This window comes from Stegodyphus dumicola, chromosome 10, assembly GCF_044657685.1.
Source record: "Stegodyphus dumicola isolate Sdum_Otavi_A_Nest chromosome 10, ASM4465768v1".
Taxonomy (NCBI): domain Eukaryota; kingdom Metazoa; phylum Arthropoda; class Arachnida; order Araneae; family Eresidae; genus Stegodyphus; species Stegodyphus dumicola.
This window is the reverse complement of record NC_140777.1, coordinates 41,337,712-41,364,176: the sequence shown is the minus strand read 5'-3', so window position 1 is coordinate 41,364,176 and position 26,465 is coordinate 41,337,712. Positions and strand designations below refer to the sequence as shown.

The following is a 26,465-nucleotide window of genomic DNA, read 5'->3' as shown; positions in this document are numbered from 1 at the left end:
TCCTGAAGTAGCAGAAAAAGTGAAAACACGGTGCTTCACAATGCACTTTTTATGGAAATGCATTGGAAGATTTTTTTTTAAATAATTAAATATATTACTGACAGTGTAGTTAAAGTTTTCGCAAATGGTGTCTCTGTTAGGTAAGTGGTTCATACAATGGCTCTGCAGCACAATTCACGACACAGCTAGGCTTACAAATGTTTATTGTGATGGCTGTCATTCTTGAGAACAGCTGCCAGTCCTGACATGGGACTGAAAAGGGTTTAACTGTCATATCTGTTATGTGATGGCTAATAATTTCTTTCATGTCTCATAATATTGGCTAACTTCTGTACACCTGTGACCTTAAGTAGTCCCATAATCAAAAGTATGAAGGTAGGAGACTGTGATGACTATTTGTGAAAGAAAAAATGAATGAGGACATGGTTATCGTCAAATGTTGATCTCAACAGGTGCTGAGCAGGATCTTGCTGAAGCACTCCATTATACATGAAAATTACTCTATGGGACACTTGCATGTCTCACAAGGAGGGAGGATATTGTTTTTTAAACTATTACATAATGCTCAACTGTGGTAGAATAATTTGAAATATACTACTGGAGACTTTTTTAGATTACAAACTATCGATAGAACGTTTAGAACACTTTCATTATGCAGAACATTATGTAATCAATTTTTGTGCTATCAACATTTAATGATATCAGGTACTTTTTATGAGTACCTGATATCATTAAATGTTGATCAACATTTAATGATATCAGGTACTTTTTATGTCAGTATTCATTCGTCATTCTCTAAAGAGCTTTGTATTATTTTTAAAATCAAGCTCAGCAGTGGAAAGAGAAACAGACTTTATGTATAGGATTTGTTTATAACTGGGATTAGCTCATTCATAACTATAATGAGCTATCATAAAATGCAGAATTTAGTAAATATTGAATGTTTTCTTATATGTATTTTTTTAAAAAAATGTTTTTTTATTTTTAGTGGCCTTCTGATAAGTATGGTGATATCTTTGATTTGGATTATTCTTATGCGATGGATAGCTGCACCGATGATATGGCTGAGCATCATATTAGTTCTTGCATTTTCTGCATTTGATATGTGTAAGAAAATTGCTTATTATTATAGCAAATTCAGTTGCTTGAGGTATAAAAATACATTATTCAAGTTTAATTTTGTATGAACGGAATTACTGCATACAGACTGTAACTCATTCACTTAAATTGAATTGGAAAATTATTGATTTAATTTTAGATTTGCTAGTTATTTCACTTTTATATTTCAAGGTGTAATATTTGTAGTCATTTATCCTTATCTAGTGTTTTTTTTCTTCCAGATATTGTTAAAAAAGTGCGTGTTAAGAATTTAAGTGCAATTTTTAAAGGTAGCCATTAGTAATTGTTGTAATAGAGAAAGTTGCACATAACATTTTATAAAATTTAATTATTTTAACTTGTCTTTATTTTTATGAATAATGATGTAAATGCTTTGTGAGACCTTTTTTTCCCCCCCCCTCTCTAATTTTTTAACTGTATTTTAGCTGACGTTTCAGAAAAGCCTTTTCACAGCTACCTAATTTTATTCTGTGGATGTGATAAAATTCTCTGAACTAGAAGGGTTTAATAATGATACAAGATTGTTAAGTGGCTTTGAATGCTGAATAGTTTTCATGCACAGATAACCTCTTGTGTTAAACTGACTGTTGGCGTCTTTTTTTTTGTGTGTGTTTGACATATTCCAGAGAGAAATCTAATATTGTATTTAGTAATTAAAAATTGTGTTTTATAATTATTAAAATAATTTTTTAAAATTGAATGAAAGTGATCTGAAAAATTTGGTGAAAACAGAGAAGTATATGTTTTTGAAATAGTTAAGTTACATTTTGAGAACTCCTAAGAGAAATTTTAAATATTTGAGTAGTTATTGTATTCAGAAAAGAAGGCTATATGCTTTATTTTTTTAAATCACAGATATGTGATACAGATATGTTGGATCGCAGATATGTGATACCTATTGCAGATTTTCTCAAACTATAGAAAAACATTTATGAGAACAGTTTCAGCATTGAGTATAAAAAGATTCTGTAAAAAAAAAAAAAAAAAAAAAAAAAAAAAAAAAAAAAAAAAACCTAGTGTTTTTTATGGCCCTATATATGCAAAAAGTCCATCAGCAAATGTTTATGCTTTGGTAAGTTGAATAAAAAAATATCACCTACAAACTTCGTAAAGATTTTGAAGAACAAAATCATGATTAATAAGCGCGATTGGCTGTTACCTAACATATTTGCAATTTGCATACTTTCATCTACCTTCGCAGTGAATTGCATCCTCTTCAATTCTGATTGGCTTCCAGAAATTAGTATTTTCCTCTACATGCTTAACTTTTGGAAGTGAGTGTATTATAGTTACAAAAGGTATCATTAAAATGCTATAGTTAATTCAAATTTACTGTGACAGCAGTGCTACCTCATTTCTACTGTATACAAAAACATGTTCAGAATTACATAATGTAACATATACACATTTAATTGCTAGGTTATACTACACAGCTGCATATTTATTGCAACCATATCAAGAGTATTACTTACTCGATCAATAACATTGCGAAGAGTGATATCTTCAAAGTTTGAGCTATGAATTATTTCCTGTATGCTTGCATAAAGTTCTTCATCCTAAAAACCAGAATTGTATCTTAAAAGTCACAGCATTTAAACACATACTGCAATTAAAAATCCACAATACTAATTCAATGAAATAAAACATCTAAAAGTTGGATTACACTGATTCCCAAACAAAAAATTTTGAATTTTTTCAATAGTTAACATATATAATTACTAATACCTACTATTAAAAAATTAAGAAACTGCATGTATATTCGCATATTCTTGCACTGCAGGAAAACAGCAACATACAGAACCACCAAATTTTGAATACACATGCATGTACACTGCGGGAAAAAAAGGGGGGGGACAGTTCTGTATCTCTTGTTTCACTGGGCCGATTGCTGAAATTCAATTTGTGTTCTTCATGTCTCGAAAGCGTGTATTAGATTTATAGATAGCACTGTTCCAATATAAGTAATTTGACACAAAAATCAGAGTTTTTCTGAAATGACATGCCAATTTTTTCCATATTTCGATTCTACGACTCAAATTATGCCAAACTGCCAAGTTTTGTACAAATTGCATGACTAGTTTTTAAAACATTAGCTCCTCAATATTAATTGAATTTGATATATGATTATTAATATCTTTTTTTTATTAAACTTACTTGATTCCTTCTTCCAGAATTCAAAATTTAGGCTTAATCCAAATATAATTCACACATTTTTTACGATTTGTTTCATAAATTTGTATTTTTAAATATTTTTCATAAATTTTTTGGAAAAAAATCTTTTATTATAACCCATAAAATTTTTAAGGCCATCTTAAAGTAGATGCATTTCTAGGCGCACCTGCAAAAAATTAGAGTTTTTTATTCAAAATTTCCTAAGATATATGTGAATTTACATATTGGCGTTTTGAAATTTGGTATATTTTCTATAAGAGATAATAACGCCAAATGTGGTTTGCCCACTTTGCTAAAATTATTTGAAAGTATGAACAATGACTTTCTTTCAGCTACTCGAAAAAAAGGAAAGGAAAATAGGTTGCTTTAAATTATGAATTTTGCCAAGAAACTTATTCTTTGCGCAAACTGGGGTGAGGGGAAGTGCCAATGTAAATTTTTGAATTTCTCAGTAAATTTTGCATAAAATTTTACAAAATATTTAGGTATAATTTGAGTCGTAGAATTGAAATATGGAAAAAAATTGGCATGTCATTTCAGAAAAAGTCTAATTTTGTGTCAAAATACCTATGTTAAAACAATGCTGTATATAAATCTAATATATATCTTAAGCTATGCTTTTGAGATGTGAAAAATGCATTTTTAATTTTGTTACTCAGTAGAATGGGAGATATAGAACTGTCCCCCCTTTTTTTTGCGCAGTATACATGTCAAAGCCAAAATTTTGAACTTTTTTTCTTTTCTTTGTATTTCATATTTTGTGATAATTTAATGAACATTTGATTAAGAGCTCAGTGATTTAAAAGCTTTGGGCTGCCACTCTGCCAGAGTCGGATTAAGATTTGATAAGGTCTTAAGCTATTTCAGATATAGGGCCCTAAGTTATAACTTGTGTAGCTTATAAGTAAATTCTGCATTGCACTTTGCAAAGCATAAGATTTCACATTTAATTAGAAAACTCAGTGATATGAAAGAAGTGTGTCGAAACTTAATAACACACTACATATTTGTCTTTTGAATTTAATGATGTTGTAGAAAAACAATGGCACATAACAGCCACGAAATTTTGAATACACATAATTTTCGACCCGAACAGTGCACCTTTGAACTTACAAGTTTTTATTATTTATTTATTTATTTATTTATTTCAGATTTTGTGCTAATTTTAAGAAATTTTGACTTTTTAATCAAATATTCAATATAACAGTTTTGTATTGCCACTTGGCACAGCAGACGTTTCAAATTCAATTAAAAAACTCAGTGATATACAAGATATGTATTACTACTTGGTAAAATGTAAGATATGTTTCCTTCAAATTTAACAAAAGCACTCACTGATTTAAAAAATATATATTGTAATTGCTCAGTATAATTATATTTTCTTCCATAGTGTAACATATTTAATTGGTCTCTCAAAATTTATTCTGTTACCAGTTAACGTAATAAAAGGTTTAAAAGCAATAAACACAGATTTATTTAAATTATTTTAATAACTAGCGGAACACGAGAAATTAAATTAACCAATTTCATACAAGTCATATTTTTTTCTTTTCTATAATAAAAGGCAGCTAGCCATGCAAGCGGCTAGTTCCTTTACAAATAAATATTAAACGAATTTTTAATAATTGTGCACATTTGTTTCCTATTATTCCACTACTGAAACAATTTCTTTTTTTTTTTTTTAACCTCTCTTTCTCATTTTCTAATAGCATTTACAAGCAAGGTGTGATAAATTGCAAATATACGTATGAAGATCCCAATGCTAAAAGTTTGAAAACCTCTGGGTTATGTGATATAGTTTTAGTAAAAGTTATCTATCAAATAAATAAATACAGAATGAATTAGATTGCTATTATAAGTTCTACATCATGTAATAAGTAAGTAAATAAATAAATAAAGACAGACAGACACACATCTAAAGCACACACACCTTAAGAATAATTAAATTATGATTTATTGAACACAAAACTATTATATTTTAAAATAATTACATACAAAGAAAATAATATCAATACAAGGAATAAAATAGGGACATTTTTTAAGGAAGCAAATAATTTTATATTAATCTAATATACATATATATATGTGTGTGTGTGTGTTTGTGCGTGTGTGGGTAACAAAATTGTTTTTCCAGCCAAAAATTACTTTAACCACTCTTACTATGCTCTTAAACAAGCAAATAAATAAATACACAGTTTAATAAACTCCCAATAATAAGGAGTTTCCTAGATTTAATATATTGCTAACATGTTCTGAAGATATGCAATTAGATTAATAGCACAATAAAATATGCTAGAGCTGAATTTTCTATTCATTAAAAGAAAATTTTTCTGTTTTTTTTTTTTAATACTCTCGTTTTTATTTTTAATACCAAAAAAGTGTTTACACAGGATTCTTTTAAGACGTCTTCCTATTCATCACTAATGTGACCATGCTTGTTAGATGGAATGTAAACAAACTAAGACAAATTTAAGTGGGAATTTAACATTTGAAAAGTTGTAAATAACTGAATTCTTTATTTGTCTTAACTAAATAAACTAAAAATTAATTCTAAAAGATAGCAGAATATTCATCTAGCAGTAATGATTTATCTAAAATAAAAAAAATTGCATAATTTTTATTCACAATAGAAAGATGGTGTTGATGCACATACAGATGCTGTTGAGAAATTTCAATAGAAAAATAAATTTACTTCTTTAATCAAAATATGTTATAAACGAAATATTTTGTTAGAGTTAATTTTTGCGTAAGGACAAAAAAAAAAAAAAAAAAAAAAAAAAAAAAAAAAAGGTTTACTAAGTTGATTTTTTTCAACTTAATTTGATTTATTTGTATAATTTGATTTGTTTGTTGATCTTTTTTCAAAAAAGAATTATGTACATTTATACTTTAAACTCAACTTTCATATGAAACAGATATAATTATGTACAAATACAAGACTTCAATATTTGACTTGATAATAACATTATTATTTTAGAGATATACTAAACACATTTCTTGTACGTCACTGCAGAACATAACATAATACTTGTTGTAATTTTTGAAACCAAACTATAGCAAATACCTTTCAACATGTGAAGTCAAAATTTAATGGCAACAATCTAGGTTGTACACCATCTGATACAGACAAATTTCATTTATTAAAAATATTTATTATTATTTTCAGAGGAGAAACAGTATTTTAAATTATTTAAAAAATAACTTTGTTTCATTCTTTCAAATAAACAATTAAATCTTATAAAATTTAGTACATCTAGCCTCTGAATTTCCCATTTTATTCTTAAAAAATTATAATTTCAGAATTATATCTAACAAATGCCTTAATTTAAATAACGTATGGAATTATTAGATTTAATAGGGAAATAACAAACTGCGTCATCATTAAAAGATTAGACATATGCTTTTAAAGGTACAGAACCATTTTTCAGGGTTAATACACACTTCTGCAAGTTGAAATTAAGTACTTTTAAGCACCATTACTGGAAAAAATAAATAAATAAATAAATAAATAAAAATAAAGTACTTGTCAGCAAAGGGAACTGAATAAACTAAAGCAATTACCTATACCCGATCTTCACTTTTGTAATAACATTTTAAAAATAAACTTAATCTGTAAGTAGATATATTATCATTATACATTATCTACTATTTATCTTATTTCTAAAACAAATTCAAGAATGAAATTAATCTCATAAATTTTTTTCAAGTCTAATTAGCATTAAATCACAAAATTTAGCATCCCATATATAATAAATAGTCCCACATATTTTAAAGAATATTTGTGGCTTTTTATTCAAGTTTTACGAACAGCTTTACAATTATTTTTTCATTTATGCTTCATTTCCTCACACAGCCACTCAGTCCAGATATATAGCAAATTTCATGTCAAGTCGCATAAGTTAAATGTGAAGTAAAATAATAATCAGCACAATTCATAATAGAAGCTTGGCTATTGCCACCGCAGCTGCTCGCTTAGAAAGTGTTGATCAGAATAGATGTAAATGTCTGACATTGATATGGTTGAAGGTGTTGAAAATTAGCTACATTTTGTCTAACACAATTAGTATCATGTAGATTTGCTGGAGTCATAACCCAGTTAATATATAGTATTTAATAGGCAGTTTCAATAGGCTGCTGTTGCACTAGAGATGATAGGTTTTGCATTATTTTAAGTCTCATTAACTGTAAAGATTAAAGTTTTATGCTAGTTTTACATTTTTGTGTTGCATCTTGCATTCACAATAAGGATTAAGGAAAGGAGATAACTTACTTTGAGATGTAGAGATAACGTCTAAGGATGAGCTGTTAGTTACAAATAATTAAGTTAAATTGTGAGATACCATTAGTCGTAATAGATTTACATGTTTACAATTACATATTTTTAAAATTTCTAAAACATAACCATTAAAAAAAGCACTAAGAACATTTTATAGCAGTTACAATTTATGATGTTGATTCTGAAATGATATTAGTATAACTATACATTAAAAGCTATGAAACATTTATGTTTTATAGCAGCAACAAACAAAATGTTTATGCGTCTTTTTAAATTCAAAATTTTTTCAGATATTTAGCTAATTTACATCATTTTTCCTTGTCTTTAGCACATTTTGTTCTCAGCTTATATAATTCAATAAACAAGTCAATGTTTATCCTAGTCTTTGTTTCAACTCCTTGTTTGTTTGATATTTCAACAATGTACCTTTGGATAATGTTCTTTATAAAATCAATTTCTTTTTCAATGAATTCCTCTTCACTTCAGAATTTTCAGATCTGATTTAAGATTTCTGTTATTCTAAAGAATCACTTGTACTTAGAATGCACAGAAGAAACTACTAATTGTATTTCTTTAATAATATTAGTATTGAGAATAAATATGAAATGATATAAGGTCAAGGTCGGCACCAGAACCAGTGTGGCAGAATTTTTAGAATTTAGTGAAGCAACAGAGTTTAGGGCAAAAGTTTTAAGAATTTAGGGCAGGCACTAAGGTATGTATAGTGCGCTGAGACATATATGACAAATCTTTTAATACTGATTGGTTTTCAGTTTCTTTGCTTTCTTTGATGCTTGTGTTTAGCTGAAAGATGAGAAAATAAAGGAAAGATAAACATGTCAAATGGAAGTTTTGTGGGATCAAAACTAAAAATTCAAACAATTATTTTTCCCCCGCTGTTCTTCCAAAAATTCTCCAAAAGATGAGAAACTCATCACAAATTTCCTATAATGTATTAATAATACCACGAAGAAATTTTTATTTCATCACATTTTTTTCTGGAAATTGTAGGTCCATAAATCTTGCTGTCAAAATACTAATAAGCTATAAATCCTGCCTTTAGACCTTCTGAGGTACAAGTTCTAAAAAGAAAATAAAATTAAAAAAAAACTACCAAAGAGCAAAGAGAGCAAAAAAAAAAACCAGAAGATTTTTTGAAGGGGAAAAAAAATTAAGAAAAGAGAACTGTATAAACTGACATTTCAAGAGAAAACTGACACACATTTAAATATTCTGAAAGAATTACATGGTAAAAAACTCTCATGATGGAAAATATAAAAGAAGACAAATGACATTAATTTTTAAATAATACAGCAACATTTTTGTTTTTAAGAAGTGTTTCAGAAACTCTGTTTTATAGCATTTATTATCTTGTTTATTTTTAAGAATCAAAATACTCCCAAGTTACCAAAATGGAAAGTAATGTCACTTTAAAATACGACAAGAGAAAATAAAAAATTTTATTTCAATGTTATTTTTTTACATATAATTTTAATATAGTATTACTTTTATGATAATTATCAATGTTATGTCTGCAAGAAAACAAAATTTAGCAAATCTCCAAATAAAGAATTTTGTATATCGACTGATCTTAAAATCGCCAAATTTAGTACTGCGTAATTTAAAAAATTTTAAATGTTAACTTATCAAATACATATTTTGTCAATCCATCGCCAAGAAATAGTTCTCCAAAATGTTAATTTACACTCAAAATGGCAGTAAAAAAAAGACAGAAATATCACAAGTAAAATTAAGTACTTTTTCCCGGTTTTGGCTGAAATTAAAGACTTTTAAGGACCAAAAATAGTTTGGAAAAAAAAAAAAAAAAACTTATGGACTTTTAAATACTTTTCAGGATTGTACAAACCATGTTTATGTTTTGGAAAATACTGAATTTTAACTTTGAACTATATTTTAAAGATGAAGTTTAAAACAACCTTTCAAGAAAATTAATCATAAAATACTCACAGGCAACACCACTAACCCAATTACCTTTGATTACAAGAACAGATGAAGTGTTAGTACATTTATTAAACTAACAAAAGTAAACATTCTTTGAATTCCTACTATGCATTATTACTGCTATTTATACAAACAAATTCAATCTATTATTTTAAGATCTCCACAAACTGAAGTTTTGTTTTCTTACTTTTATAATAGAAATTAGTCAGTCCAGGACATTTATCAACTACAAAACATTGTAAGCAGCTGAACAAAGTTAAAAAAAAAAAAAAAAAAAAAAAAAAAAAAAAAGAAGAATAATAATATACATAAATTTTGAGTAAACTAAAATATTTATTACACAAAAGATTTCGTGGTAAGAAAACTTACAGTAGGGGGATTGTCTTCTAAAGGATGCAACACCTCCACATCTTCTTCATTCCAATTAATAGCACCTATGCAAATTATTAAAAAATGAATGCTATCATAACTATGCTTCAGCAACACAATAAAAATACAATATGAAATGAATTTATTACAGCATAATGCAATAACAAATTCATTTGATTCTACATTATTTAAAGCATGTTTCAAATTTGTATTATAATATACTTAATTTAAACTATGATTTATAACTTGTAAATTGCTGCATTAGTGTGGAGACATCTATCTCACTTTGAAGCTTAGGAGCTTTTGATAAATGATTTAATGAAATTTTCAATCCTGTTTAGTGTCATCTTAATATATCAGCAAAGTCGTGGGGTCTTACAAGATGGCAAATGTATTACAGTCAAAAGTCGTTAATTCGGACACCCATAATCCGGAATAATCTATAATCCTAACCTCAAAGCTAAAAACTTTCTGCGCATGCGCCGCTTTGACGCATGCGCATAGGCGTTTAAGCGTGTGCGTAAGACCTTTACGACTGCGCATTTGCGTGTGCACAAGCGCAGAATACTTTTTCGCTGCGCGTTTAATGTATAACGCACAGTATAAGCTAAAATTATCTAATTGTCTATTTCAGTTAATGTTGATGATTGCGTTGTTCCTTAATCTTCGAATCGGATCCGGCTTATTATTTTTTTGCAGACTGTAAGAGCAATTTTATAAAAGTAAGCTTGAACTTTCAATTATGTCAAATAGAATTTCCGATGCTGGAGCTCCCAAAGGATCTACGAAAACGAAAGTATGTTTCGATGTCCACCAAACAAAAAGTGGAATTGCTCCAAAATGGATAAAAGCATATCCTTTGTTTATCTAACCGTTCTGAAATCTGTTTATCAATTTCATGCTGCTCTGCGCGGGGGGGGGGGGGGACGTGGCGGCGCGCAATGAACTGGAAGTTGATCTGTCAACACTATCGTTATCTTCAGGGCAGATGTTTTTATTTTATTCGGCTTATAATTCCTTATTAAATGTAGTATTTCATCTCGATGTACTTCGTATTTGATATGATTTAAATCAAATTCCTCGTCGTTATAAATATCACGAATACAAATCAAATAGTTTTCTGGTTGCAATTTTCTGATTTCGGCTATGCATAATGTATGCTTTACGCATGCACGCGTTGAAAGAAATGTTTAATAAAGTAAACAAATAAATATTAAGCCTTTTTTTTTTGTAAATTTTGATACCCTTTAGATCATAATTGCTCATTATTTTATAAATTACGGTTTCATATTTTTAATTTTACAATTTCTGCATGCCATCTTACCAGATTTAAACTGATGATCTATAATCCGGAATCGCCAAAGTCTCGACGAGTCCGGATTAAAGACTTTTGACTGTACTATTCTTGAGAGAATTTGTACAACAAGATATTTAAAATTCTACATAACGTATCTTTAAAACACTACAATAATTAAGAAAACAAAACAAAAATTGAGGGTTTTTTTTTTACTTTCTTGTACGAAGTAAAAAGGAAGTATTGTAATCGTGAAAAGTTTCAGGCAGCATATTTCAACGAAAATATCCATTTTGACCACTATCGAATGCAATTTAACGATGTTTTTGCATGATATCTGTACGTAAGGACAGAATAAAATACTCTTTTCCTTCAAAAAAAAAAAAAAAAATTATAAAACTGCTTTAAAATTAATTCTGAAGAGAATTTTTCGTGGCGTCTGTACGAACGTATGTACGTACGTGCGTACGCACGTATCTCACATAACTCAAAAACGAGTAGCCTCAGAACGTTGAAATTTTGTATGTAGGGCTGCTATAACATGTAGATGTGCACCTCGTATTTTGGTTGCAATTGGCCGCACCAAACGTATATAAATATATTTATAAATATATCCACTCTATTACCCGGCTCAGTGATCTCAGTTTCTTTACTCTTATATGTTTGTAAATTGTACATTTTTTGCTTTAAAAATGATTGAATTGTGTTGTTTTTATCTTCTGGTTAAGGATTTTATGCCTTTAGTAAATCTGTGTGCAATATTTTTAGAATTATCAGCAATTTTAAAGTTGTTTAATTGCCGCTAAGCCTGTTTTTAATGGCGGGCATTGATGTTTACATTTGAAACAGGAGACTAGTGGATTTGTTGCCAATCTAGAGAAACTTAGCTTCGCAACAACAAAGATAACGCATTCAGTTATTATTGCCAATTAAATCATGCTTAATTCTTTCTGGAATTTTTTCGAGGAAATAAGCGTTCGAGATTTACTTCGTAATTTTTAATATAGATATTTTAAGTTTTTTTGTATTTTTGCCTTCTCGCGAAGTGAGAACTGAATTAATTAAATGAGAAATACTCAATCGTCTGTGAAAAACTGTTTCTTTTTTGTTTTGTTTGCTTAATTTCTTTTATACATAGTTCTAGCTTTATTATAGTATTTGAATAGACCATGTGGCAACGATTAGATAATTCTTCAAATGATATACATTTTGTGCATTCTGAGTTATAATATGAATGAAATATAATATTGTTAAGTAAACCTAGTGCCAGAGTGTCGCTATGGTAAACAAAGTGAATTTTAAAGAATGCATTTATTCTATTGTGGTTTGTGCACTGTCGGCGAAGTAGGTTTAATTCAATCTAATAAGTTTAAATAAAATGCAAGAAAAAATGCGTATAATTTAATATTCCGTACAAGGAAGTCATGTGGTGTACACATCAGATTTTTTTCTAAAGACAACCCTGATCTTGCAATAACCAACTAACCTAATTGGTTTTATTATGGCAATGCACTTGATGGCTATGTGAAAGCAGTCTTCATGAAAGACTCAAATAAAAAATTTGGAAGACAATATTTTCTTTTAATGATGCTTTGAGTTCTTAGTATCAAACTGATATAAATACAAAACATTTTTATACAATATCATAATTTTGTACTTACATATTAACACAACCCCTTGGTGTAATTTGCCAATTTCTTAAAGATGAAAATCAAATGCTACTTATTGGGTTGGTGATTTTTGTGATATTTTTTCAAAAGATTCCCTAACTGTTGATATTTATCTAAGTTGATAAACATTATCAACATATGAAAAGTCAGCATATTTTAGCAAATTCAAATACAAATTTTAGCTGTTAAACAAGAATTTTGTGACACATAAATAAAAAAATAAATAAATGAAAAATTTTTAAAAATAAATAAATAAATAAACCTAAATAAAACACAAATGTCTCCAAAGCATTCTGTAATTTTTTTGTGATATTCGTTTTCTCAATTGCACAGTGATCTGTTTTTGCTTACAAAAAAATCAGAGAATTGCAGAGACTTATCATGCAAACCTAGGCAATCTACCAAGTGCATTTCTTCGTTGCTCCATGGAGAGAATTTGTGGCAATATTCTGTGTTAATGCAGAAATGTTATCAAAGTTTCATCCATAGCTGTCAAATTCCGCAATCTCACATTTTAAATCTAGGTATTTTACCTGGGAAGATACAAGTGGGGTGTCTTAAAAAAATTCACTGACAATCTCTCCCTATAATCCAAAATGCTTAGGTGCATCAGTAGCTGCCTTCAAGGACATGTTCTATACGTCTCGAGAGGAAACGGCAAAATCCGAGCACTTATTGTTGTTTAAATAATAGTTTGGGGCGTGCTGACACCCCACACACGCTTTTATGTTACAATTTTTCAGTGTGAGCCGTGGCGTGTGCAAGTCGCCCTGTTTGGTCTTTTCCTCATTTGACGTATGATCAAGAAATGAAAAGACTTCAAGAATTATCAGAAGGGGTTTCGTTGGATGAAGATTCTATAGAAGACATTAGAAGATTCAGATAATGAAGATATATTTACTGATCATGAGTCTGAAACAGAAGAGTGCGATTCTTCAGAAGACGTTGCTTGTGATCAAACAGAGTATTTTACAGGAAAGGATAAAAATTAGAAACAATATGAGATTTATTTGAAAATTTTGCCAAGAATTGACAGAAATTATATCATGTAGGGGAATATACGACTTTGAATGAAAAGCTAGAACCTTTTTGAGGACGATGCTTCCTTTGGCAGTATATACCTAAGAAACTTGCAAGATATGGTATAAAGATATTTGCTATGGTTGATTCTAGAACCTTCTATGCATTCAACATGGAAATTTATGCATGTCAGCAACCAGATGGGCCGTACAAGAAAGTCAGCAGTTCTAGTGAAATAGTAAAGTGCATCCTGACTCTGTTATACAAATCTGGAAGAAACACTACCACAGACAATTGGTATACCAGTTATGAATTGGCTAATTTCCTACAGAAAATGATTTGATGAACCAATATATATATATATAATACAGGAGATGTTACATGTGCTCAAGGGGAAAAGACAGAAAATCAAAAACTATATGTGTGAAGTGTAAAGAACATATGTCAAGAGCACTGTGAAATAGATGCTTCACAGTACATCTATTTCACAGTGAAATTTGGTGACTCCTACTAAGGTGGTTGCCCATAATTTAATAATTTAAATATGTAAATACCCATAATTTTGTATACATATTCTTTCCCATGGATAAGTCGATTTTACCAAAGTTAATTTTATTTACTAAAATTATACATTATGCAAATCTTAAAACATGTATTGTACAATATTGAAAAGGAAAGGTGGCATAAAGAAGGGGGGGAAAGCATTTTTACTACTTACTTGATTTTGCATTCACTTCATCAGGCAAAACATATTCTTCACTGCTTGGTGGCACTACATTTATTGAATTTGAGACAGCAACTGAACCAGTTATTCTGTTTGTTTGTTGGTTAATTACAAAAGGAACACTCTGCAATAAATTTGGAACTGGCTGAGCTATCAAAGATGGTTTATTTTTAAGTAATATTATACCAGGTGGCAGCGTAGCACCAGCAATGGACATGTTTACTGGAGTTGTAGGTGCTTGTATTCTGACAGGAGGTTGAGGAGATCTTGCAGTAAACACTGAAGTTACTGGAGGTGGTTGTGCAAATCTTATAACTTTGAATGTTTTTTGTTGGCCATCAGGAGTTTGTTGCTGAATAAAATATTCTTGTGGTGAAGAAATAACTGGAGGTGATTTTATAAGGATTTTTCTATTAGCAAGTGATGGTGAAACACTAGGTTGGGTGTTGCTAGAATTCGCAATAGTGAGTAAAGACTTAGAAAACTGTTGTTGAACTGTTGGTGCTGTATTACTAGTTGGAGATTTGATTAGACTTCTCTGTGTAATATTTTGTTGTGAACCTGTAGTAGATAAGACCTTTTTTTTCATTGGAGGTAAGGTAACAGCAGATGGTCTCAATGATTTTTTTGCTTTTTGACCACTGCTAGGTCCTGGCATGTTTAATCCAACGTTAGCAGAGGTTTCCTCTTTACTGCTTGGACTTGGTGACTTCATAACCATAATAGATTTGGATACACCTTCCTCTTCATTATTCTGCAAAATTGAGCTCTAAAAATAATAAAATTTTCTTATTTTTTCCCCAAAACAAATTATTGTTACTCGTAATAGAAAAATGCAAATAAACTATTATAAAATAAACATTGCCATTAGAACAGAATTTCTATCAGCAATTAAGATAAGTAATGCTCAATGAAATATATTAGAGTAAGTTATTTGAAATGTGTTCAGTTTATATATATTATTCATTTATTAGTTTCACTGTAAATGCACTGAAATTTTATGAATAACATAGATGTAAATAATACCTAAATTTTGAACAAATTTAATCTCATTTTAATTTTTGATATGTATTTCATAGAAGGATCATATCACAAAACAGATCCGATTTAAAGAAAAAGGAATGTATTTGCGAGGGACCATACAGTAAAGCAATGTTACCGAAATCATTTAGAGGTCTGTAGCAGTGATATATTATCATTTAGTATGGAAGCAGGAAAATTTCCATGCTGGGGCATGAGAACATGGGCAACAAGTCTAAGCCTGGGAAGTTTTTTTTTTTTTTTTAATGTGCAGGAAATGAAAGTGTTTGATTTTCTGGTAGATGATCCACGATAGACTGCTCATGAACTTGTGAATGGAACCTCTATTTATAAATTATTCTTAGCTATTAGAGTTCTAAGGAATAGCTACACATGCAAAAAAACATGTCATGTATAGAGTTTCTGCTGAAGGAGATTGAAGACTGGAACCACCACAAGGATTAGGCTCCATTTGTAATGGCATAATCATAAAGTGAATGAATTCACATGAAAAATTATTGTCTAAAATGAAATGCGGGCATGCTTATATGAAGTTCAATCAAAACATCAATCTAATGAGCAGGACACAATCTGAAGAAAGTCTATGCAAATTTCATAAATACTAAAGCATGTTTATTGTGAATAAGCATACTTTTATGGAATGTTACTTATTCATAAAATAATCAATGAATAAACTGTAAATGCTGCACATTATGCACTTTTCTCACAGTGCACACTAGATCTGTGGAAGAAAGTTTCATTTCCTTTCCACTCCATCTATCATCCTCAATGATAATACCTGTAGCATGAAGATGTTGTGAACTATACCTAAGATGGCACTAAAAAGTGCTTAACACACTCATTACTCTTTAAACATACACTTCTAAATTTATTGCCAATACAGAATTCTTATGAGTCATTCACTTCCACAGGTTTCCTAACATTATATGTGCAAGTTACCTGATTTATCCTTGACATCAACAAACCTGTAGCTCTTGATGAGATTAAAATGTTATCTCACTGATGGAAAATGATCATGAACAATGCTACAGACAACACTAAAGAGTGTAGAAGTGAATCTGTGCTACGGTTGTTCTGTACAGTTGCTACCACTATCACTTTCCATTTTCCCCATTTTTCTCAAAGATTAGTAATTATTAAGATTTTCATAATTTTCAATATTAACCCAAACTATAATTTGAACAAACTGTATATAGAGACACATGCTAACTTGCCAGACTAAAAAATTAGATTTTTGAGATCACATCTATGAATAATTTAGGAAATGCCAGCAAATTTAAATGTGAAAAGAATACAGTTTGGAATTTTAAAATGGAAGAAAGAATATATTTATCTACTTTCTCAGGCTACATACCAAAATACGAGGGGTGGGTGGGAAAATTCATTATTAAAAAAAGACCACATATGATAAAACATTTTCTGAAAAATTACACATTATTAAAATTTACAGAATTTCTAAATTAACAAAGTACAATTAAAAATGAGTATCACAGAAAAGAGCTTTTTTTTGAATTTGAGTTTACAATATATTTAACAGGGTTAATGACAATTTTATTGTTCACTAGTTTTATATAACAATATTAAGTAAAAAAGTGAAAACATTTTTCTGAAGATTTTATTAGTAATATAGAGGGTGGTTCTAAATTACTTTACAAGTTAAGAGAGGTGATTTTACTCAACCAGATGAGCCATAATTACCATAGAACATAGGGTTACTCTGAGACGCGGAAAAGAAGAATATTAGAATTCCAATCTGAACTTACAACAGTGTTGGGATAGTAAATGAATGAGACCAAATGTTGCACAATCAGTTTAGTAACAAACTCACAGAGAGCGCACAAAACAGATAAAACCGAAAACTTGGTGTTCAAGTGTTAATTCGAGCTCAGACTTTGATGGCAAACACTCAAATGCACATCTTTGGTTGGCAAAGTCTCAACCTCGCAAATGATTGTAACAAGTTAATCATGTAATCAAGAGCTGAATATTATCAACTAACTCCAACGTCTGCTGCATGCCAAGATTAGCATGAAAAGGTCATTCTGGCTGTCAGAACTTTGTGTTCCATTGAAGGGCGCTTCAAGTAGAATTAGCGCAGCAGAGCAAGTCCAGGAAGACAGGATAGAATATGGCTAAGAGAAAAACAATTGCTACCTTCATACTTGATATCAAGGTAGTTTTCCCCCCTAATAATTTAGATAATTAACTTGTTGCAATCATTTGCGAGGTTGAAACCTTGCCAATCAAAGATGTGCATTTGAGTGTTAGCCATCAAAGTCTCAGCTCTAATTAACACTCGAACACATAGTTTTCGGCTTTGTGCACTCTCTGTGAGTTTGTCACTAACCTGATTGTGCAACATTTGGTCTCGTTCGTTCGCTCTTCTAACACTGTTTTAAGTTCAGATTGCAATTCTAATATTCTTCTTTTATGCCTCTCAGATTAGAATGTGACCCTATGGTCTATAGTGATTATTGCTCATCTGGATGAGTACTATCACCCCTCTTAATTTGTAAAAGCAATTTGGAATCAACCTGTACATATAGGAATAAAAAAAAACTATGCCAGGAAAATTATCAGGGTTATTGAGCTAAAATAATTACAAAAATTAAATATTTTGGTTAAAGAAAACATTAACATAAAATATCTATTAATTTTACAATATTGTACAAGTTTAAAAAAAATTAAAATTTAATGGCACTTACTAATTCTTTTGGCAATTCTTGTCTAAAGAAGGTTTGTGGCAACTGAGTTATAGGAACTTCTGAAGAGAGAGAAGTTTTAAATAGTAACTAACAGTAAAGTGTAACAAAGTTACTTCTTTTCCAAGCTTTGAAAATTAGCAATTTTACATATACAATAACCATTACTAAAACAGTTCATTTACTTCAATTTTCGAACATTTAAAAAATGACTGAACAATGACTTTACACATTACTAAAATTTCTTGATAGAGTTATTTTTTAACTACTACTGAACAGCAAAAACACAAGTTTAATATTAACTAAAAATAAATTAATCTATAACGGAATTAAATTCTTCAATAAGTCTAAAAAACAATTTTATATTCATCTTGTAATTACAATTACATCAATAAGTAAAAGAAAACTCAAAACTATATTTCAAGTACTGACAAAGCTAAAGCATAAGAATGGTTACTGAAATGGCTTTTTTATTTATTTATTTATTTATTTTAGTGACTTCATTTCTGAGTATACCTTTAACTAAATAAACTGTGCCCAACAGAATACTTTTTTTGGTCTTATAATTTTACTGAAGACAGATTTTATGTCATTTCTTCTTAGCGTTACAACAGATTTTAACTATTCAACTTCCACTGCTGTATTAATTACCTTACATAACCAATTATACAAAAAATAACAAATAAACCCTCTTTAACAATGCTCAGCTGCATTACACAAGGAAAATGATTAATGCAACAGGATTAATTTACCAGTATGAGTTCATTATATGTCAAGGAATTAAGAGTCTAACAGCAAACTGTGGTATTAAGATGACTATCTTTCATACCTAAAATAAAGCATATATGCTATATAAAATTTATGTTGTTAACAATTAGAAATAATTACTTTGTTCTAAAATCATAAATTCTTGTTTTTAATTGCTATTTTTTAAAGCATTAACCTTTAAGCAGCCAGACCCTATATGTTAAAAATATTTGTCATGTTCCCTTTATGTACACAGATACATATCTTGAAGTGTATGAACACAATTAAAAAATAAACATATTGGAAGAAAAGAATCTAAATACAAAGTGGGAAGGTCATTTTGAAATTATAATCAAGTAAATTATATAAATTCACTAATAAATAGAATGTAATATAAAATTCAGTTAGCATAATTTATAAAAAAGTATCGTGATTGCGTTAATTTATAGATTTCTCAAGAATCCTTTAACTTTTTTTTTTTAATATTTGGACTTAACAATTAAATTTCAAGATTTTTAAATCCTAAACTAAATTATCAATATTAATATTGGCCAGATTCGCTATGAAATTAATGAAAAATATTGACTTATTCCTAAAACAATCTGGCTTTATTTTAACCCATAAACAAAAAAAGAAGCACTACTGTTTAATCAATGACCAACTTAAATAAACATTTTGGATTAAACAAGTTGCACTCCACCACTTAGGTTTAGTTATGGACGTTATTTCTGCAGTAATTAGAAATTAGATACATCTTAACTCCTATTTTCTTCTCTGCATTTGATAAACCTTTCTACTCATTAATAAATGGCAAAAAATATCATTATTTTATCATCCTGTATATGTTGCCAAACTTCCTAACAGTCACTGATGATGAAGCTGATTTTGTTGTGATACTTACCTTAAAATATTCTTTTAGAAGGATATTTTAAATTGCTAAGCTTCTTTATACAAAGCAAGTCACATAATTTTAAAATATTTTTACACAGACATATTTTGCAATAAGAAATATTTTAATAAGCTAAAGAACAGATTCATTTTTACTTACGTTTTGTAATACATGGAGACATGAGAAAATACATTATCAGTTCATTCAAGTCTTGTTGTGGAATGTCTGTCTGAAAAGGGCAAAGACCTAAAAGGAAAGCTATCCTTTTTGAAATATCATATCCGAGTCTGAAATTAGGATAAAAAAATTCATTAAATACTTACATCTATATTTCATAATTTAATAAGTGGTGTTAAAAACAAGTTTCAAAAATGTAAGTCACAAAAATTTTTCTCTAGGAATAAATAAGTAAATAAATAAATACAATTTAAAAATTTCACAAAAAACATTTTTATTTTTCTTTTAATACTAATTTTGATCTTTGTATTCTTTGCATCTGATAATCGCAATGCAAATTGCATGATCATATTGCTCTGAATTATATCAAGTCCAGCAATAAACAAAGCTCTGCTAATATTTTAAACCATTAAATATTATACATTTTTTATGTTTCTAGACCATTTTAAATTTAGCAATAATTACAACAGAAATGTCAGATATTTAAATGAATGGCAACCACAGATGTTTCAGGTACTACTATAGTACTCATACTTTCTTCAGACTTTTCCAAACAATAGCCTGGAGAATCTTGAACTTGAACCAATTGTTCTCATATCATGAGCAGTTGTATAGGTAATGCAGTCTAATGATTAGTCGTAGAAGATTCCTTTTGCTTAGTGGCATGTGCAAGACAGTGTGGTGAATCTCCTTCCACTGCCTTCTGCCTTATTCACAGACAAGGTATATTTCACCAGGAAAAGTTGCTTCAAAGCACATAACTAACATATATGGGCAGTGCAGATGGAATTTTGAGAGGCAGCTTAATAAGCTCATATCTTCTGCCTGTTCATTCAGATGGATGGTGTTATAAGATTTAGTTTAAGGATGTTTTGCCTGAACTGTTAATTGACTAATGAATACAAGAGTTGCTGTGCTATATTATGTGGTTCCAACATGAAGAACCCCTGCAACATTTGTATCAGGTGTGGTAGTCCTTCCATTTGTTGCACTTGAGTGATTGCTTTTCTTTTCCCTCGGGTAATATGAAAGGTATGGTGAGCAATACACCCTAAGGACAGTGAAGACAATTTTGTTGCATGCATCTCTGAAGCTGCCACAGCTCTCCAAAATAACTCCCAGAATATTTCAAAACATATGCAATTCCAGATTAGCTGGTGGCTAGAACTTCGAACACATCATGTGATCCCTCTTAATATCACAGTTGTTACATATTGATGAACAAAATAATATTCTCCACTTATGTGTTCCACTTTTATTTATTTATTTCAGCTCTCTGCATACTTGCACAAGACAACAGACAATGGCATTTCCCACTCTCTACTGCAATGAGATCCTGACTGATCTTTGAGTAACCCAGCTCTCTTGTGGAAGTGAATCACACTGTGTAAGTGTGTGTATAAATATATATACATATACAGTCAAAAGTCATTAATCCGGACTCGTCGTGACTTCGGCCATTCCAGATTATCGATTTTTCCGGATTATAGATCATCAGTTTAAATCTGGTAAGATGGCAAGCAGAAATTACAAAATTAAAAATATGAAATAAAGAACAATTATGATCTAAAGGGTATAAAAATTTACAAAAAGAAAAAGATTAATATTTATTTGTTTACTTTATTAAACATTTCTTTCAATGTAAGTTGTTTAACTTGCTTCGTTTCATGTGATAATACTTTCTCTTAAATTCTGTAAACAGACATAATTTCTTGTTTAGTTACAAAGTTCCGCTGTTCAAGTAATATAATTGCTGTGTCGAGAATACCGACTGATTTGTCAATCGAAATTTTTTCGTTTTCAATAATATTCTCTGTTACTTTCTTCACTATCGGAAGCGAATTATGACGACGAGGAACTTGTTTTAAATCATATCAAAGACGGAGTACATCAAGATGAAATACTACATTTAGTAAGGAATTATAAGCCAAATAAAATAAAAACATCTGCCCTGAGGATAAGGATAGTGCTGACAGATCAACTTCCAATTCATTGCGCGCCGCGGCGTTCCCCCCCCACCGAGCAGCATGAAATTGATAAAGAGATTTCAGATTTCAAAACATACTTTCACTTTAGATCCTTTACATATTAGCAAATATATATCGGAAATTCTATTTGGTATAATCAAAAGTTCAAGCTTACTTTTATAAAACTTCTCTAACAGTCTGCAAAAAATAATAAGCCGGATCAAATTCGAAGATTAAGGAACAACACAATCTGCAACATTAACTGAATTAGATAATTTTAGCTTAGCTTATACCGTGCGTTATACATTAAACGTGCATGCGTGAACGTTTTATGTGCACGTGCACATGCATATTCGTAGCCGTAAAGGTCTTACGCACACACATAAATGGCCATGCGTCTGTTTGACGCATGCACAGAAAGTTTGTAGCTTTGAGGTCCGGATTATGGGTGTCTGAATTAACGACTTTTGACTGTATAAATATATCTTGGCCATTTGGTCTAGACTACCATATTCTTGCTTAAGTTTTAAATTTATTTTTACTGGTTGTCAACTTTTTCTTTTGCGTTTTTGTAATATTTTAGTAGGTTATAATTTTGGCATCTCATATAATTTAATTACATATATTATAAATTAATGTTTATTTGTTTGTCTTTTATACAAATCTACAGTTTAATTCCGATCCTTGTGAAACTTGACACACATGACTTTCAAAACAATGTCAACAGAAACAGATGAGCAATGGGAAAAGCAAGACTGGAAAACACTTACATACACACTGTTCAATCCAGATGAACACTGCATGCTGATTTTAAATCTTGGTTCGTTCCATTAGGATGTTAATTATCATTTTATGTGATCACTGAAATGATGGATAAAGTATGCATGTATTGCAGAGCCCTCAAATCTAAGAATGGAGTACCAGGACTAAGCTGTATGGGTTGAAATAAGAAATTACCAAAGTTAAATTCACCATCTAAATTCTAAACCATTATCAACATTGGTATCAGGTGACACAAACCAACTGAAATATTTCTTGGCAAACATACACAAGTATGCTTGCCAAGAAATGTTTCAATTGTCATGTTTCTAAAAGGCATCGTTTGGTTTGACAAACACTCTGCACGAGAATTTTTATATATATATAAGTAAATTGAATTATACCTTCATCGCAAGGATAACAGCATTTATTAGGAGAATGGAAAAGGTAAGCAATCACAATACAGCAGTGATCAACATTACTACAACTCTATAACTGAAGTTCAAAGCTTAAAGTTGGCAGATTGCCCAAAACATAGATGGCGTCATTTAATGCTCTGAAAGGCGAACACAAGCTAATAAAGAAAAAGAAATCACATTAATCATTGCATCTCCTGACATTCAGAGGTATAAAATATACAACAAGAATTACATGCCAACATTTTAGAGTGCAAGTGCAAATTTATCATCATGTTAGATCACTACTACCACTACTGAACACTGATCACAAATTTCTTCAAACTTATTTCATGGGAAACACAGATGAACAAATCACTCAACGTTGCCAATTGAATATGGTTACTAAATGAAAAATTGTTGCTGCATTTACAAACTTTATTTGATCAACAGAACAAATTAACTCAATTGTTCAAAATAGCCCTTGAGCATATACCAGCTGATAACTACAGAGTTGTAGCTACAACAGTAAAAACACCTGTGGGCCAACACAAAAGACAGTACAATGACCAAAAACTAATTCTTTGCCTACCATAACGAGTGGCATTCGTTATGGTAGGCAAAGAATTTCGCTTGCATGATATAAATTCTTCATCACAGAAATGGTGATGTTTAGTGAGTTTAGAAACTCGTTGCTCATAACAACGGATTACAATATCCGACTATTTCGGTAAGGAGAAGATAGATATCATTTCAACATTGATTTGAGAAATCTGCAAACAAATAAGAAAGTCTGTGCCATGAATTACTATTCACATCAGATATGTGATTCATGAAATTGCAGAAAATCATATATTGAAATGTTGACAATTATTCCATCACTACATTGTTGATAGGTATTTAAAATTCGTTACCAAATGACTCATCTACATTTGATTAAATCAAACCAAGTTGCATTCCAAAGACTGCATTCATTTATGTGATGCAGTTGTTGATGATGGCAATATGAATCTCAATGAATTTTGGAAAAAGGTCATATTAACGACCACATTTACAAGAAATCCATAACAGATGAACAAATATACTCAAAATGCTATGATACATGTTTGTGCATATGGGTGAACATTGTATGTGGCCTGCTCACACAAATTAAAACCTTCTGATTTATTCACATATGCACCAGATGGAAAAACAAAGAATATTATGTATTTAAAAGCACTTCAATAAACAGAATTAAAACACAAACACTTCCTTTGCTTTAAGTAGCACTGCAGCACATGCCAGATAGGGTAACAGCTAGTATATATATATAGAGCCAATATTAAGTTTTGATATACCAGTTAAAATCAAGTTCATTAAACTTTCAATATTTTCTTTCTTTAAATTTAACTTCTTTAAGGAATTTTTGGGAAATTGTCGAGATTTTTTTAGAGGTTTTTTAAGGGCTTCGTTTCAAAAAATTTTGGGAAATTTTAAATTTTGCTTTAAAACATTTCATTTTTACTTAATTACTTTAATTTTTTGCCTTGCAATATTTACACAATTTTTCAACAGAACACACATTTCACATTACAAACAGTTTACATTTATTAATTCGCAATACCATTTAACTCTATTTTACTTCAAACTTACCTCTCTAGATTGGCTTAACTCCCTAAATAATTTTTCATTAAAATTAAAACTTTAATTACATACCTTTAGGATTTTTAATTTTTAATTTTTTTATAGATTTATTTATATTTTAATATTAATGTTTGCAAAAAAATTTTAATATAACAAAGATAGCAACTTGGCACTCAACTTTACCTACATAAGCGCCATCTATATAATTAATTTGAAGAACACTGTTACTTCTCTTTAAAAACACTTTTGCAGACCCCAACGCTCATTTAGTAGGTAAGTTAGAATTAAAACTTACTATTTACTTGCTTTAAGTATTTTTTAAAATTTTTTTATGTAGTATTTAAGTATTTTCTAGATATGAAATTATATTTTTAAGTATATATATTTGTTTTTTAAAAATTGTGAATTAGTTCTTTTTGTTTCTTATTGGTTTATATGGATTATGTCTAATTCTTTTTTAGTTTCTTTTTATTGATATGCATATTCGTGTCGGAGAGGTTTCTGTAGACAAGGGTTTCTAAAATACATTAGTTTCTAGATTATTTTTTATAAAAAATTAGTTTTTTAAAAAATTTAATTTAAAAAAAAAGTTTAATTTAATACTTGACTTTACTTGCTTGTTTCTCAAAAGACTTTATTAGTATTTTCCTTTTAGAACTTTAATTCTTAAATGCTAATTTCTAAGGGTACCACTTTATTGGTATTTCTTTTTGGACATTCTTCACTTTTTACTTTTGGTTTTGACTTTTACCCTTGCCTGCATAAATAACGAAACACGAATTGAATGATTGGAGAGTTAGGTTTGGGGGCAATTTCCCCTTGATAAGTCTGTCTCCTGCCTGCTCAACAGTCATTCACTTATGCATTTTTAAAAAATTGTTTGAATTAATTTTAATTTGCTAAATTAGTGAATTTATTTTCATGGATTGGTTTTGCACTTGATTTGGTTATGCTTCTGCATTTAAATGATATTGTAGATTAGTTCGAGAATTAAATCTTTTATATGTTTACACATTTAAAAAAAAATTTTTTTTGGCTTTAAATTTTTTTTTTTTTTTTTTTTTTTTTTTTTTTGTGCCATGTCCATCAGTTGGGCTATGCATAGCATAAACTTCTTCTATACAGGATGAACAAAATGAGGTTGATATGTTTTTGGACTCGCAGCCACCAAGTTTCTGTGCCGAAGGATTTGAAAAACTGCGAAAATGTTAGCTGAAAGTCATATATTTGGGTGGTGATTATTACTCACGCTAGGTACTGCTTTCATGTTCTTCGCCCCCGTCTAACTTCATTAAGAACGTATTTTGGTGGAAATCTTTTGTTACAACCAGAAATATCATCTGTGTGTATCAAACAAAATAAAAATTATTGTTTGCTAATTGACTTTTTTAACCTATCCTTAGCACTTTTCAATTTTGATAACAAATTACTATATTTTTGCATCTAACCATAAAGTTTTAGGCAGAAGGGAGATATATAAAACTTCTTTTTGATAAAAAAAAAATATAAAAAGCCGAAACTTAAAGTTAAAATTATAAAGTTATGTTAAAATATCTATG

The 26,465-nt window shown here is 29.6% G+C and overlaps 1 protein-coding gene and 1 long non-coding RNA gene across 8 annotated transcripts in view; one reads left to right on the top strand and one right to left on the bottom strand.

Annotated features, from left to right (window-relative positions):
- Window positions 1-26,465, bottom strand: part of LOC118191107 (uncharacterized) — a 182,533-nt gene that overhangs the window by 13,655 nt on the left and 142,413 nt on the right. For all 7 annotated transcript variants that reach the window (XM_085824887.1, XM_085824886.1, XM_085824885.1 and 4 more), the window contains 5 exons: window positions 20,145-20,272; window positions 18,353-18,411; window positions 14,601-15,375; window positions 9,899-9,963; window positions 2,592-2,675 (listed from right to left, as the gene is read on the bottom strand). In XM_085824887.1, the coding sequence (XP_085681013.1) occupies window positions 2,592-2,675; window positions 9,899-9,963; window positions 14,601-15,375; window positions 18,353-18,411; window positions 20,145-20,272 (1,111 nt within the window). The remainder of the gene's footprint in view (window positions 1-2,591; window positions 2,676-9,898; window positions 9,964-14,600; window positions 15,376-18,352; window positions 18,412-20,144; window positions 20,273-26,465) is intronic.
- LOC146994946 (uncharacterized) lies at window positions 988-26,228 on the top strand. The gene is made up of 3 exons (XR_015043390.1): window positions 988-1,107; window positions 21,435-21,549; window positions 25,997-26,228. It is a non-coding gene; the product is annotated as an uncharacterized LOC146994946 (long non-coding RNA).